The sequence below is a fragment of the Bactrocera neohumeralis genome, unplaced genomic scaffold (assembly GCF_024586455.1).
Source record: "Bactrocera neohumeralis isolate Rockhampton unplaced genomic scaffold, APGP_CSIRO_Bneo_wtdbg2-racon-allhic-juicebox.fasta_v2 cluster11, whole genome shotgun sequence".
Taxonomy (NCBI): domain Eukaryota; kingdom Metazoa; phylum Arthropoda; class Insecta; order Diptera; family Tephritidae; genus Bactrocera; species Bactrocera neohumeralis.
Window position 1 is genome coordinate 3,740,424 of NW_026089624.1, and position 16,649 is coordinate 3,757,072.

Sequence of the window (16,649 nt, forward strand, 5' to 3'; positions counted from 1 at the left end):
AAGAAATTTTTGTAATATGAATAATTTGCGGAGACGCAAATTTCCTAAGGGTGGAGGTGTTATGTATTTATGACAAATGAAAAAAAAAATGTTTAAAACTAAATGAATGAATTATAAATCAATTAAAGAAATTTATGTAATACTAGCTGACCCGGCGAACTTCGCCCCGCCCAATTTTTATTTGAAATTGTTAAAACGCTTTTTGAACTCTGTTCAAGGCCATTTATTTGAATGGAATGTTAATATATTCAGGGAATAACGTCTCTGATCAATTTAAAAATTTTTGGCGAAGTTCGTTCTTTGTTTTGTTGTGTAGCGTGTAAGCAAATAAAGAAGATGGCTCTCCAACACGCTAACATGCCACATACATACCTATGTATGTACATATGAAACTGTAAAATTTTGAACTTAAACGATAAATCGGTTTGAATCATTCGAATTCTCAGAATGAACATTTCCTCACTTTTAGATTTGCTGTGTTGTAGTAAACTATTCACTACAGTGGAATTATTATTTATGAATAAAGACGGAAACCTTAGTATACATCTGGTATAAAAATCCACGGGATTGAGATTTGAACTTGAGGTCAGAATTTTTAAAATTATTGATGAAAATTTTCGTAGAGTTGATAATAAGCACAAATTTTCATAAAATAGTTCATTTTTGATTTTATATTCAAGTTTTTAACAAATAAGTTAATTACAAAATTGTTAGTTGATAACATGTAACATTTAATTTTATAATCTCAGGATAGATAATTCTTAATTTTTAATAGTAGTATTTATTTTTTTGAATTATAAACATTTTAATTTAACTTAGCACTAATTGGTGCACAATATTTTTGGTTAACCTGTCTCGAGCTAACACAAATAGATTTGATGGTTTTCCCACACGTGAGCATGCAACATATAATTGCCCATGGGAAAAACATGAATTATCCAAATCTAACCCACAAATGGACATTGTTTGGCCTTGAGACTTATTAATGGACATGGCAAAGGCTAAACGAATAGGAAACTGTAGTCTTCTGAATGGTATCGTAGATTCTGACGGTATCATTGGAATACGGGGCAACAGGACCACTTCTCCTTTAAACTTTCCAGTCAAAATGGTTGCTTCAAGAATATTCCCTGTTAACTTTTTGATGACCAAACGTGTACCGTTGCATAACTGACGGGGATTCAAATTACGCAGAAGAATAATTTGTAGCGCCATCTACTGTAACATACCGCACTTACTCAATACCGCTGTTAGCGCCACCAACTGGTGGATAGCTCTTTGCTAATAATAAACAAATAATTTGCAATAAATAAATAATGCGACTATAAGGAGAGTAATAAACTATCCTATCTTTCAAGTTGGACCAAACTGCACACAGTGTTAAAAATTTCATTAAAATCGGTTCAGTAGTTTAGAAGTCCATCGAAAACAAATAACGTGACACGTGATTTTTATATATTAAGATGAATAATTTGCGGAGACGCAAATTTCCTAAGGGTGGAGGTGTTATGTATTTATGACAAATGAAAAAAAAAATGTTTAAAACTAAATGAATGAATTATAAATCAATTAAAGAAATTTATGTAATATGAATAATTTGCAGAGACGCAAATTTCCTAAGGGTGGAGGTGTTATGTATCCAGATATTCCCCTCACCCTACACACCACATTCCGTACGCTTCCCAACACTTAATCTCTATTTCTCCTTGTCTCCCATCTCCTATTGCAATAATTATCATCTCGTCCACTCCACCCGCTATTCGCTTTAACTAGGCTATTTGCATTTCAATGTAACTAGAATAAGTTCAGTTCGATTTTTGAATTGCCGAAATAAAGAACTAGCTAAGACACTTAACTATATCAAAAAAATGCAGAATAGGTAAGGGTATATCAATAGATCCTGTATGGACAAAATAAATGCATGGATATTCCATCATGACTAGTAAAAAAATTATACATCTCTTAAGCCATGATTTACCATTTTTTGAACTAGAATATATTAAAGATCTTGATATGATAATAGGATTTTGTGGATTAAAAAAATTAAATACAGAAAAAGATTTCACGTCACTACGATTAAAATATATAAATAAAAACAAAAATCAGAAAATAAATTACACAAATGATAATAAAGATTATGAAGAGGAGATTAGAGAAATAATTAGGAGAAATAATAAAACAGAAAAGTTACCTTTTGCCACAACGATAGAAGCAACCATTAGGACAGCAAGTTTGGACGAAACAATACCAATATCCGTATGCAGATAACGATTTCGTCAATTCAGAAATAAAAATTTTATTAAAGAATAATATAATATAACCTAGTAGAAGTCCTTATAACTCACCAGTTTGGATGAACTCACCAGGGTATAGATGAAAATGGAAAACCCAAGAAAAGATTAGTGATAGATACAGATAGATATCCTCTTCCGGATATAAATATGACAATACAAGCGTTAGGTAAAGCTAAATATTTTTCCACGATAGATCTAGAAGCAGGATTTCACCAACTTATGATAAAAAAAGAAGATAGGGAAAAACAGCATTTTCCATAAATGGAGCAAAATATAAATTCATACGAATGCCCTTCGGATTAAAAAATACAAGATTAAGATTAAGAAAGTCGAATATTTAGGACATATAATAACACATAATAGGATAACGGTAGATCCAAAGAAAGTAGAAACATTAGACAAGTATCCGATACCTCAAACCCTCAAAGAATTAAGGTCATTTTTAGGTATGGCGGGATATTTTAGGAAATTTATACAAGGATATAGCAAAATAACAAAACCACTAATCATACATCTACAAGGAGAAAATGGTATAACAAGTAAAAAAATGTCAGCTAAGAAAGAAATTAAATTAGATAAAGAAGCTAGAAAAGCTATACAAATAATTAAAACAAAAAAATAAAAACAAGTTGAACTATTTCAACCAGATATCTCAAAACCTTCTGATTTAACTACAGATGGAAGTAATTTTGCCATAGGAGGAGTTTTATCACAAGAAAAGAAACCTATATTTTTTATATCAAGAACATTAACAAAAACAGAAGAAAATTATTGTACAACGGAAAAAGAATTATTAGCAATAGTATGGGCCAGGAAAACTTAGGAATTATATTTACGGTATAGCAGATTTAACTATACACACTGATCACCAAGCATTAATATTTTCTATTTCGGACAAAAATCCAAGTATAAAACAAAAAAGATGGAAAAATTTTATACAAGAATCTGTAGCAAAAATAGTATACAAAACAGGAAACCAAAACGTAGTAGCAGATGCACTATCAATACAAACATTTAACACTTCAACAATAGAATCGATGCACTAGACACGTAGTTCACCAAACGAAAACTATACATACGCAAAACAAACGATAAATTAATTTAAGAATCAAATCATATTAAAGAAAACTAAACGAAATAAAAAAGAAACACAAACGACTCTTCCAAAGTCTCACAGACACATTATTGAATATCAAAACACTGACAAACTTAACAAAAACCTTAAAAGAAATTTTTACGCCAAATTTCAATAACGCGAATAAAATTGATGAACAAGAGCTATTGACAATAAAATCACTACTAAATAAACATTTTCTAAACTTTAAGCTCTTTATAGCACAAAATCTAGTTGAAGACATAACAAACAAAAAGAAGCAATTGGAAATTATAACAAATACACATAACCGAGCGCATAGAAATGAGAATAACAACGCGATGGAAATTAGACAACAATATTTTTGGCCCGATATGGCGAAACATATCAAAAACTTTGCACGAAACTGTTCAAATTGTTATGAACAAAAATACGAACGTAGACCAACAAAACAACTGATATGGAGAACACCAGCAACAAATCTACCAGGAGAATCTATAAGTATGGATATATTCCACATAGGGAATAGAACATATATAACTAGTATGTGTAGGTACTGAAAATATTTATTAATGAGAGAAATAGCAGATAAAGTCAACACCGTAGACAAACTAGAAGAAATTCTCACACTTACATACCCATATTGTAGAAACCTACAAACCCACAATGAAAGTATATTCACATCGATAACTTGTATGTCACTATACCGACGACTACATATAACACATAATCAGTGTGACCAGATCTAAAAAAGTGTTGCAGCTAAATCAGCATTAAAATAATGCCAAAAAATGCTAAAAAAAAATATTAAAATGTAAATGCTAAATATAAAAACGTTTTTTACATAAAATGATCACTATAAAGCGTTATTTTTTTAAAAAATTTTGTATTCAATGTTGCCTTAGAAATATATTTCATTAGAATAAAACAATGTCATGTAGTAATTCAACTATGTATTGTTGAGCCATGGCAAACAACAAAAAAAAACTATTTATTGAATAAAAAAGAATCATAAAGAGTCTTACAAACATAAAAGAAAAAGTGATCATTCAATTCAATATCACATTGGTTTGAACATAAATACATATGTATATGTATATTTATATAAAAAAAAATAACATAAACATTTAAATCGCTATTTAATAGCATTTCAGTACATTTTTAAATATCATTTGTTTACAAATGATACATTTTAATTATAAACTAAATACATTATCAAATGAATATTGTTCCTCAACTTCCGAAGAGTCCGTCGAAATATCATTATCATACATGTTTTTATCACATTTTTGTATGAGATCGTTGGTAATTTTAAAACTTTCGCAACATTTATTTAACCTTTTCAATCCGCATCTAATGTAAAAAAGTGAATTCATAGTATTCAATATCATTCTATTTCTAATTTTTGTTTTTATAAGGTTCATGCCACTGAAAACTCTTTCAACTTCTGCGTTACTAAATGGTAAAACTAGAAACTTCATAACAAAAGAAGACATTTTCTGGAACGGGTTTTCATTTAAAGCATTTTTATATTCGTATACACTTATCCAGAAATCAATTGTTGAGTTTTTGTTTGCCCATTCATATGTACATAGCTTTTGCCATTGCTTTTCTAAAATAGTAATTTCGTCCACTGTGAAATCTTCCATTTGTTGTTCAAAATGTTCATGCAATTTAAATTTTTTCGTTTTTAAACTGTTTTCTACAGAAAACAAATTTGTATTTTTAAGATTTAGAAAATTTGCTGGCAATCGTTGTCTAAGCTGATATATTAACTGAGCTATAAGCTTTCGGCAAGTAACTCTTATTTCATTTTCTTTTTCAGAATCGATTACATCTTTCTTTGATTTTAAAAATTCTTCAAAGTTGTAATTAAAGTATGGTGTTGGAACAAAAAAATCTTCTAAACGCGAATTGAACGGATCAAAAGTGTCAGATTTGAAAACAATTTGATAGGAAAGGTCTTTCAAAAGAACATATAGTTCTGATAGCAACAGAGTAGGGTCAGCATTATTACTATCAAACATTTTATTTACTTTTTGTACATCTGACAGCAAAGGTTTCAAAAACTTCAGATATAATAAATTTTTGTCAGTGTACAATTTTTTTAATATATTGGCTTGATGACACGATTCTACCGTTGCGGCAATTTCAAAATGAGTTTTCAACTCTAGCCATTGACTTTCTATACGATTTACAGCTGATTCAATTGACAACCATCTAGTGTCACAAGCTCTTACCAATTTTAATGGTTGCATGCCATCATTAATCGCAGCGTAAATGCTGTTATAATGTTTGTGTCTTAAAGTTGATTTGGAAAACCAATTGTAAGTTTCTGACACCAAATACTCAATTTCATCAGGTAGCATTTGGGATGCTGAAGACACTGAAAGCTGAATGGAATGACAGATACAGGGAACTAGTATTATGTTTTTATTTTTTTCCCGTAGTTTTGCTATCACTCCACGGTTAACTCCAGTCATTACTATGGCATTATCAGTTCCTAAGCCCACCATGTTTTGAATTTTTAGATTAAAATCCTTAATAACTTTAAAAATGGCCTTGCATATTCCATTGGCTGACGCGTCATCAAGTGCACTTAGGTTTAAAAATGTGTTTACAATTTGTTTGGCAGACTTACTGTAATAACGTATTACTATACCCAAATATTTATCAATAGTTATGTCTGTAGATTCGTCTATAATCAGACTGAAAAAGTTGTCGCTAATATCTCCAGCCAATAGGTGTTGAAAATGGGGAGACAAAACTGACTTAATGAGGGCAGTACACTTTGTTCGACCCAATGTCATGCCAACGGCGACCTTGCTATCAATAAATATATATTTTTGTAAACGGACTAAATGATCGGCTGACCTTATCGTAGTGTGTACCGCTACATATAAAGCTTCTAATAATTCTGCTGCTTTTACTTTGGAATTGCTGTTTAGTGGGTGAAAATCGAGTGTTTTTTGATTGTTTTTTGTGAAAGGCGATGCTGCTGCTAAATGCTTAGAAGTTTTTTCATGAGTAAGAAGTGTACTTACACTTTACCTCCTGATCATTTAGCTCGACAATCCACTTGCATAGTCTCGGATCATTAAACCAGCTTTTTCTGGTTCTTTGGGTATATTTTCTGCAATATTTACGAGTATATGATTTTTAGTACATTTTTAACACACGGAATAAGTACTTATTTACCTTTTACTGGTGCTGGGCCGGCACGTGTTTTCTTCGGAGTCACTGCTAACTTCGTTAATATCTAAATCATTTGGGTCACTTCTTTTAAGATGCCTATAAAAATCATTATCATTACTTAAATTTACACATAATTTCATTTTTTAGTTAACTACCAACCTTTCCATTGTCTATGTTAAACAAATTGCTATTTTTTGTTTTATTAGAGATGAATGAAAACACAGCTGTTCTATTGAGCTGTGATGCCAGATTTTATTTTTTAATCACTACGCAAATGGTTGCCATGGTTATATGTATAAATGTGTAGTCAACTAAAAATTATCAGATTTTATTTATACAAAAAAGTAATAAAACATCTGAAATTTTTTGGATAGAATAATGCTAAAAAATGCTAAACTAATAATCGCAAAAAGCTAAGAAAAATGCTAAATGCTAAATGAAAATTTTGCGGCTAAATACAAAAAAAAGCTAAATTTAGCTGCAAAAATGCTAAAATGGTCACACTGCACATAATCGTACGCCAACAGCTCATTCGACATCAAACGGTTCAGTTGAATGCTTGCATAGCACACTGATAGAAATCGCAGCAACATTAGCTAAACAAAATAACACCGATCCAGTTACGGAAATATTTAACGCAACGAGTATAATAGGACAATACACTCGGTGACAAAATAAAACCCAGTGGAAGTATTTTTCAATAGGAAGAATTATCCGGAAATAAAACAATTGATTGAAAGAACAAAGACAAAATTTTTGATTATCATAACAAAACAAGAACACAAAAAGTTTATGAACCAAAACAAATAATTTACGCACTGTCAAAACGACGTACAAAAACTGAACAAAAATATTTAAAATACGAAGTTATAGGAAACCGTGAGGACACAGTTTTAGTAGAGAGAGGAGGAAGACAACATGTCTTACATAAAGATAACATTCGTAACACTCCTATTGAATTTAATAATAAACATAAAAGCATACACAGTGAGCAATCTAAAAAATAAAATATTTACATATATTTACCGAAACTGACGTCGTATACCTATATGAAGATACCGAATATTTATGCCATTTATTTAATTTAACGATGAATAAAATGTAGGTTTTATTTAAAAGAATGCCATCGAGTATCTTTGAAAATTCACTACACTCACAACCTCGCCAATAACTTAAAGAAAATCCGATAAGTTTCGTATACTTAATATAAGTAACAATAGCTAATATATGTATATTATAATATTTTGTTGTAAGATCGCGCGGACGAAGTATATTGACATTCGGGATGGTTGAAGAGCTAAGTAGCGCGCAGGACCGTTGTCGTTATCGAAAGTATAAGCGAAAGTGAAAGTTGAGGGCGATGATGCAGTCCTTTTGTTAGTTGCTGCTGTCCGTATAAGTGGTGTCTTCATGCATGTTCTTTTCAGTTGTTGCGTGTGATGTTATTCTTAAGTGCAATATGTTAGGGTATGCTGGTTTTTTCCAAATAGAGTGACGGGATGCTTAAACTCATTTAAACATACTGGGCCCCTAGGCGAATATTTTGCCTAGTGTTATTCGTATATACCGTAAAGTGTATTTCGGCTTACTGTTGGACGAGGGCGCAGAATACTTGCTGCAAATGATAAATACTGCTTTGGTTCGAAACATATTACTATAAGAATCGTTTGTGGTTGATTCTTTATAGATTTATTATTTATAGTTTTTAGTTGAATTTTCCTTACATCGGTTTATCGGCAACCGTTTGCATTTTTTTTATTTTTATTATTATGAAATATAGCGACGCCACGTCTGACAGATATGACCATAGCGCGTGCTTCTTAGCTTTGAGGTTTGATCTGTGGAATTAGAGGGATATTGCGAGAGAGTGGCCGTGAATGGAAGTTAGTACAAGTACAACCGATTCCCACCAACTACCCTAATGAGAAGCGCTTATGTAAATAGGTGCGATAAAAGCTACCTTTGCTTTTGGTAAGACTAGGTGCGTCAAATTATCGCATTAAGCATATGGTGTACCCTTAACTTTAATTTTGAGTATAAACAAATTTTATTTTATTATTTGAAAATTATTAGGCACTAGTTTATGACAGGTGCGGATTTTTCGATTTTTTGAAGCATTTTATTATATGTAATATTTAAGTGCCTATGCATTAATTTGGCAAATAGTAGCCTGCCACCGTTTAATGATTTTTTCAGGATTTTGTTTTTCTTTCATTATTGGCGAAAGCCATCCTGCGGGGTCGAAAAGTAATATATATTTGAGTTTTTAAATTTGTTAGACCGAATTCTGACTTTGTTTTTTCTACCAATATGTGAAGTATTGAAAAATGCTGGCTCTAGTGGTAGTCGTACGACGTACCGGCCAATATTTGATCTAGTAGTTGTGGCTTTAAAGAAGTCTTCACAATACTGATCTTCTACAGTTTTGTTTGTTATACGAGGAAGTTTCCTTAACTTTTGCAATTTTCTTAATTGTGAATTAAGGTATTTGTTTGTATTAATCGCAACTTTAGTTGGTATGGTGGCAGCTGATTCTGTAATTAGTCCACTTTGTGTTTCGCTGTGCAGCGTTTGAACTTTTTGTGCCTTTGAGCAACATGGTGTCTCTTGGCAATTTTTAGTATTTTCGCTTTCGGGATTTGCTTTTGTAATTAAACCCGTGGTTCTTTTTGTATATGAGCTCCTTTGAGGTGAGATGTAATATGTGCTGTAAATGAAGCATCAATATGATGTTAAATTTTTTGCAATTTTTAAGTTTATGTGTATGGGACAAGCAGTTTGTACAGAGTCTTTTTGATCTGACAAAGTTGTTCCTTTCATTAATGTTTAATTTTTTAAACTTCTCGCAAGTTTTAAGCTTATGCCCTCTTGTGCATAGTTCGCATGACATATGTTTTCTTTGTTCCGATGTGAACGATTGTATTTTGTTAAAAATTCGATTTGATTTATTTTTGCTTCTAGCTTGGGGTCTATTTAAGCTTCCATTTTGGTCGTTATTAGTTTTGATTATTTTTTCTTCTAACCTTTCCGCAATTTCATATTGGGTGGTGAGAAAATCTTTCATTTGTTGCCACGTTGGGCACTTTTTCCGTGATGAGAGCGATTGCTCCCATAGAAGTAACGACTTTTCTGGTAATGCGGCGGTGCAAATGTTTACCAGAATTGGGTCCCAGCTGTCTGTGGGAATATTTAGTGTCGATAGAATCGACAAACAATTGGAAACAGTGGATTCTAGTTTGATGAATTCTACACTTGTTCCTTTCTTAATTTTTGGCAAGTTCATTAGTGTCGTTACTTGCTTATCGACCAGTATTCTGTCGTTTTCATATCTAGCTTTTAGAGCTTCCCAAGCCAAATTGAAATTGTCGTCATTTAATGCGAACTGTTTGACTATTCCGCCTGCTTGACCTTTAGTTTTGTATCTGAGGTGATACAATTTTTGCGCATGCGATAATTGAGGATGGTTTATGTACACGGCCGTGAACATGTCCCGGAAGGACGGCCATTCTTCATAACCTCCGTAAAAGGTTTCTGTGTCACATGCGGGCACCTCGAGTTGGATGCCTGAACTTGCCTCTTGATATTGTTGCATTTGTGGCAGCTCTACTCTACTGTGGGGAGTAGGTGCAATTGCTTTTATTAGCTTTAATTGATCGGAGATCATAGCTTTCGTTTCTTCATATTGGTCTAAGCAGTTTTCGTAAATATCGTAAGCCGATGATTTAAAATCTTGTGGTAGATCTGAATTGTCAGAATCTACTATGGCGTCATGAGCCGCTTGGAGGCGAGTCCAAAAATTTTTCAGATTTTGACTTTTTATTTCTAATAACGATTCCGAGTTTTCGTGAATCGGTGAAGAGGCAAATCTAGTGCAGTATCTTGTTAAACTGTCACTTTGTGAAATAAATTTTACAACCTGTTTTGAGCGTGTAGCTCCTGCAGGTGTGTATTGATTAGTGCCGTTATTAACCATTTTTGCGAAATAATATTATTTGTTTATTTTATTTTAGCTTTAAGTTTGAAAATGTCCGCACTTTTACTTTATTACCACCTTTTACGTCCTTATGTTAGTATTTAGGTACACCCTAATACTTGGACTTATATGTATGTTTGTATGTGCGTATGAAGTTTCTTATGTTTTGTGCAATTGAGAGCTCGTCGATGAGATCAATATGCTTTGTACATAAGTATGCACGAATTGTTTGTTATGCTTTATTAGTAAGCAATTGAGAGCTCGTTAGAGAGATCAATCAGCTTTTTGTCCACAATCCTGCTTGTTTTTGTTTGCCAAAGAACAAGAGGTATTGCTGAATATTTGCCAATGTGGACTTTGGAAAAATATAGTTACATACAGTTTTATATGTACCAATATCTATTTTTTATTTATTTTGTTCAAATGATCTTAATTTGTTTCTATTTCTATTTTTCTATTACCAAAATAAGCAGTATTACTTTACCGTATTATTTAATTATTTAAGGAATATTACGATAATTACCTTTCTTTTGGAAAATTAATAAAAATTTACAATTTTAATAAAGGAGCATATAGTACCCGGTGTAAGGTATTAAATTACAGGCAGATTTTATGCTTCGCGAAAGCGAAGTGCTCTCATATGCACTTTATGTTAATGTTGTTGATATCAACATATGTATGTATATGCAATATGTATGTATATTAAAATTATGCATAGAGAAGTAAGAAAATATGCATATATGTATGTTTTCTTCTCTCTTTGGTGTGTTTTTTTTTTGTTTATGCCTTTGCTTATTTAGTTTTTGCAATCCTGCTTATTCGTTTGTTAAACATAAGGGGCATTGCCGGTAAGCTTAACTTATAGGCATTCGATAAATACTTTATTTATGTATATAAATGTTTGGGTATATGTTTATATTTTACCAACTGTTTGTTAACCGTATTATCTTGATAAACGGATTTGGTGTTACATACATATGTGCATTTAATAATTAAAATGTGAAATTTATACTCTCACTCTGATTTTGGGGTTAATGTAAATATGTATATGTGTATGTGTTGAAGTGCCTGGCCGTTTTGCTCCAATTTTCTTTCTCCACTCCTGTTGCTTACTGCTGCCTACGGACATTCCTTGTGGTTTTTGTTGTTTTGTGTATTATTCGCGCCCGAATTTTTGTTTTGTTTTAAGGTGCTTTAATTTTTCGCGCCCGATTTGTGTTTTATTTTGTTTCGCGCGTTTTTGTTTTTATTTTTTTTTGTTTGTTGAAATTGTTTTGGATATTTTGTTTTTCCATGTAATTTGTTTTTGTTTTTGTCACGTCACCTTCTCTTTTATCCACCGTGAACCTTATACATATGCATATTTACACAAAAACACTGCACTGTTCTTTTGTTACTTTTTTCACTTCAAGTATACTCAAGTATATTTTTTTTTGTTTTTAGTTTGCCACTGCACTTCCCTGCACTAGTTTGTGTTTTTATTTTATTTTGTGGTTTGTCTTGTGGCTGTTATTTTATAGTGCCTATCTTTGAGGCTCGAAGGACCATGAATAAAATGTAGGTTTTATTTAAAAGAATGCCATCGAGTATCTTTGAAAATTCACTACACTCACAACCTCGCCAATAACTTAAAGAAAATCCGATAAGTTTCGTATACGCAAATATTTGCGGTTTATTATTTCGTTATTGCGAATATACTTAATATAAGTAACAATAGCTAATATATGTATATTATAATATTTTGTTGTAAGATCGCGCGGACGAAGTATATTGACATTCGGGATGGTTGAAGAGCTAAGTAGCGCGCAGGACCGTTGTCGTTATCGAAAGTATAAGCGAAAGTGAAAGTTGAGGGCGATGCTCCAGTCCTTTTGTTAGTTGCTGCTGTCCGTATAAGTGGTGTCTTCATGCATGTTCTTTTCAGTTGTTGCGTGTGATGTTATTCTTAAGTGCAATATGTTAGGGTATGCTGGTTTTTTCCAAATAGAGTGACGGGATGCTTAAACTCATTTAAACAAACGACAATAATGGAAAAATATAAAAATATAGAATATAGATCATTTGGCAGGACACAACAGGATATCATAAACGAGAATAGAATCTCAAATTTAATTGAACAAACTATTTCACACTCAATACAATAGAGATCGATAAACATTTTAGGGTCTATAATAAAATTTATAACTGTGACTCCAGATCATGACGATCTTATTGAAATAAAAACAAATTTAAATGAAATAATAGAAAATAATAACCAACAAATAGTCATTAACTCACACTTTGAACAATTAATCTGAAAGGTAGATCCACAATCAATCTCAACAAGCCTGGTCATTTCAGAAACTTTAAAGGAATTAGAAACCCTATTTGAAACTATAGATCCTGTAAAGACAGGAAATTACTTGTCTAAATATTTAAATTTAAATGAACAAATAATAAAAAACGAAAAGTTAGATATTCCAGTTTTAAAAGTGGTAAATGTAAATTATTTAAAATAACATCGTTAAGCTATCTACATGGCAAATGTACATATATTAGACAAATATATAGCTCAATGTAATTTAAATAATTATTCAAGAGTAAAAGAATGTAAACAATCACTAAATAATTTTAAATGTAAAACCAACAAGGATAATAAATGTGTTTCGAAATTAGTGCTAAAAGAAAAAGCAAATTGTAAAACTATTGAGGAAACGAATGCAAATATCACAATATTAGATTATGATAATATAATATTAGATGGAAAATATGAAATTAATAACGAAACTATCTCAGGAGTAAACTTGATCCAGTTCAATGCCACCATTAAAATAAATGGACGAAAGTACACAAACATACAGGATGCAATAAAGCAGATAATCCAACATTAAGGCACCATAACAATTGATGAAGTAATCAACTCCAACGAAGAAACTAAATTTACGAATATCCGAAAGTTAAATAAACTACTCATTCCAATTGAAGATCACCCGATCCAAACTTTATGCTACACAATCACAACCTTTGGAATTATAGTCCTGATAATTTGGACACTACTCAAATTAATCAAACTACGACAAGTTACTCAAGAAAGAAAGAAACTACACGAACTTCAACAACTCACAGCCAACTTTACATTATAAAAATGAGGGCATTTTTTATAAGAGAGAGGAGAGTTAATACCAGTATCAACGACACTTATACACAAGTATATGAGAAACGCTGATAAAGCCAGTTCTGCTCTAATCAAATAAACAAGAGTATCAAACACAAGACTTTGAACTCATACCACACCATATCCGAATGCGAGACATGCATAGGCCGCATGATAAGCACTTGTTTACAACAAATAATAAAATTAGACTTTAGACCTAAGCCACAAAACATGAATATGTTATCAGCTTAACGAATAATATATGTATAACCCATAGCATAATACGAAAACATGTTCATTAAGTATGTGAATTTCTAAGAATAATGATCATATTCTGCAAAGTAATAAATATATTTTTTAATTTGAATGAGTTAAACACAACTTTGAGCCACTTGCGAAAAATTGAGTATGAAGCAAGCAAATTATTCACGGAATGAGTACAAGTGTGATTACTGCTCACTTGCGACTATGAGAGAGAGAGTTTTGGCTAGTGAGCTGCTTAGCTTGTATGAAGCATATATAGGCCTTTAGAGCCGTAAAGCTATGAACCAAAGGCTAAAAAATCCATTACGAAAGTAATAAGAGTTACTATAATATTATTGTTTAACAACAAGGATTTTGTAACTGGTTCTAATAATGACTAGATATAATGAAATAAAAAGCGGGGTTTTAATATTTTGTATTATTTTTCTCTATTAATAAAAAAAAAATCACATATACATACTTACATTCATGTTATCACTTATAATATTACATTTTATTTTATAAATCGCGTCAGTTTAATGGTATACTACAAATTACATGTATTATTAACAAAAAACAAAATAACATATTTCAGTTCTTTTCGGTAAAAAATAAAAATACTAAACATAAAATTTACTTCAATATTTATGTACACACATAAGATTTAACTCCAAAGATATATACCATAAGCATGTAGCTCCGAAATATATCCTTAGATTGAGATATTGCACAAAATAATTTTCAATATCATTGCATATTTTTGTTTTTAACGTTTCTAAGGCTTCATTGTCATATTAATTAGTCTTAAATGTAGAATTCAGGAATATTATATTATCTACGGTTTTGGGTGTAAGTCGATTTCTTTTATCAGTTATTAGATTGCCTGCCAAAGAAAATACACGTTCAGACGCCGCACTACTTGCAGGTATAGTTAATATTTTAAGTGCAAGTTTTGATATGCGTGGAAAGTTAGTTTTATGTTGCTTCCACCATTGAAATGCGTCAAAGTAATTATCAAATTGTACTCTTTCTGCAAAATATCGATCTATCTCATCTTCGATACGTTTCTGCGCGCCCATGTTTGAAATATTTGGAAGAAAGAAGTTCAGGTAATCAAAAGCCGAAGTGCGGAACTTTAATCCGCTAAACCTAACCTGCTCCCAACTCCAGACTCTCCTACGGAACCCCCTGATTAGGTATTACTTTGTGTTGTGGGAGTGATAAGACAATAAGTCTCCTCTATGGCACGGACTGACGGACGCCTATTCTGATCATATGTCTAAGTTTTGTCATGATTGACGCTGCCGCTTCGCTGACAGCATTCCAGCTCTCAGCGGACTGGCACATAAGTGTCGTCAAATTTTCCACCGCAAAACTACCACCGACTGTAGTTTTAAGTTTTTCTTTTGTACTTAAAAAACGAGGGCAATAAAAGAATACATGCTCGGAGTCTTCTAAGCACTCTGAACACGTCGGACAATTCGGAATAAAGTCGTGCTGGAATCTGTACAGGTAGCTTCTAAAGCACCCATACCCACTTAGTATTTGGGTTAGGTGGAAATCCAGGTCCCCATATCGTCTGTCGATCCAGGAATGGATCTCCGGTATTAGTCTGTAGGTCCACCGTCCTTTAAGTGACGTTTGCCACCGCTGCTGCCACATCGTTAAGCTTTCCACTCTCTCTTCTATTTTGGCTCCTATAGATGGCTCTGGTAATTTGTAAACTCGTTCGTATTCGTCACCTTGGATGTCAATGGGCATCATACTGGCTATTAATTCAGCATCATCACTTGAAATTGTTCGGAAAGCGCTGATAACTCTTAGTGCCGACACGGAGATTAGATTTTTTGAAATATTTTACGAGGCTTTTGTAAGAACTAATTAAATTTTTAATTAGTTTTAAATCATTGGTAGTCTCAAATGCAGCGTTTACTACGTTACAGAAGAAATGATTAGAACAATTGATTCGCGTGTAGTTTTGTAATGCGCTTTTGATATTACTTCCCTATCAGTCACAAATATAACTGATTCGAGGTTACAAATATCAAACTGAGAAAATATGCTGAATAATTTGTTCTGAATATTTATACCTGTTGATTTCTCGAAATCCATAGACTCGATACCCAAAACTATGTTTTTTAAATTGAAACCGTCGAAAAAATGAAGCGTTGCACATAAAAAAATTCTGTTCACATAATTGTCAGTCCATAGATCCGTGGTTACAGAAGCATTTCCTTCATCAACAACTTTTTTTAAATACGAATTAATTTCGTTTTTTTCTCCTTGGCCATTTTATAGGTCCTCCGCGAGATAGTAGTTGCATTTGGAATAAGGTCATGTACATTAACATTTTCACCGTATTTCGATCCAATTTTAATAAAAAATTCTGCTAATTTTTTAAACCCAGATCCTTCAACAGCAATAAAAGGGCGGCAATCTTCTATTATCCATTGTGAACAGACATTGATAGCGCATTCCTTGGCTTACATTTTTTATAACCACTTTCTGTCCAGAAGTGTTAGCGAAGCATTTGTGACGCATCAAATTACTCGTTTGCTTGCCATTAAACTTCAACAAATGCTTGCATTTTCGACAGTAAACAAACCCTTCCAATGTACTTCCATCGCTTTGTTTTATTTCAGCAAACACACTCCAAACTGCACTTTTACCTCGTTTCTGTGTTAATTGATAAGTACCATTATCAATGTTCTCAATTAC

At 32.1% G+C, this 16,649-nt stretch overlaps 1 protein-coding gene across 1 annotated transcript; it reads right to left on the reverse strand.

Annotated features, from left to right (window-relative positions):
* Nucleotides 1-1,234: 1,234 nt before the first annotated feature.
* Nucleotides 1,235-6,749, reverse strand: LOC126765859 (uncharacterized). The gene is made up of 4 exons (XM_050483537.1): nucleotides 6,742-6,749; nucleotides 6,586-6,678; nucleotides 5,223-6,435; nucleotides 1,235-1,276 (listed from the first exon to the last, which is right to left on the reverse strand). The coding sequence occupies exons 1-4, from the start codon at nucleotides 6,747-6,749 to the stop codon at nucleotides 1,235-1,237; spliced, it is 1,356 nt and encodes a 451-aa protein (XP_050339494.1).
* Nucleotides 6,750-16,649: the final 9,900 nt, after the last annotated feature.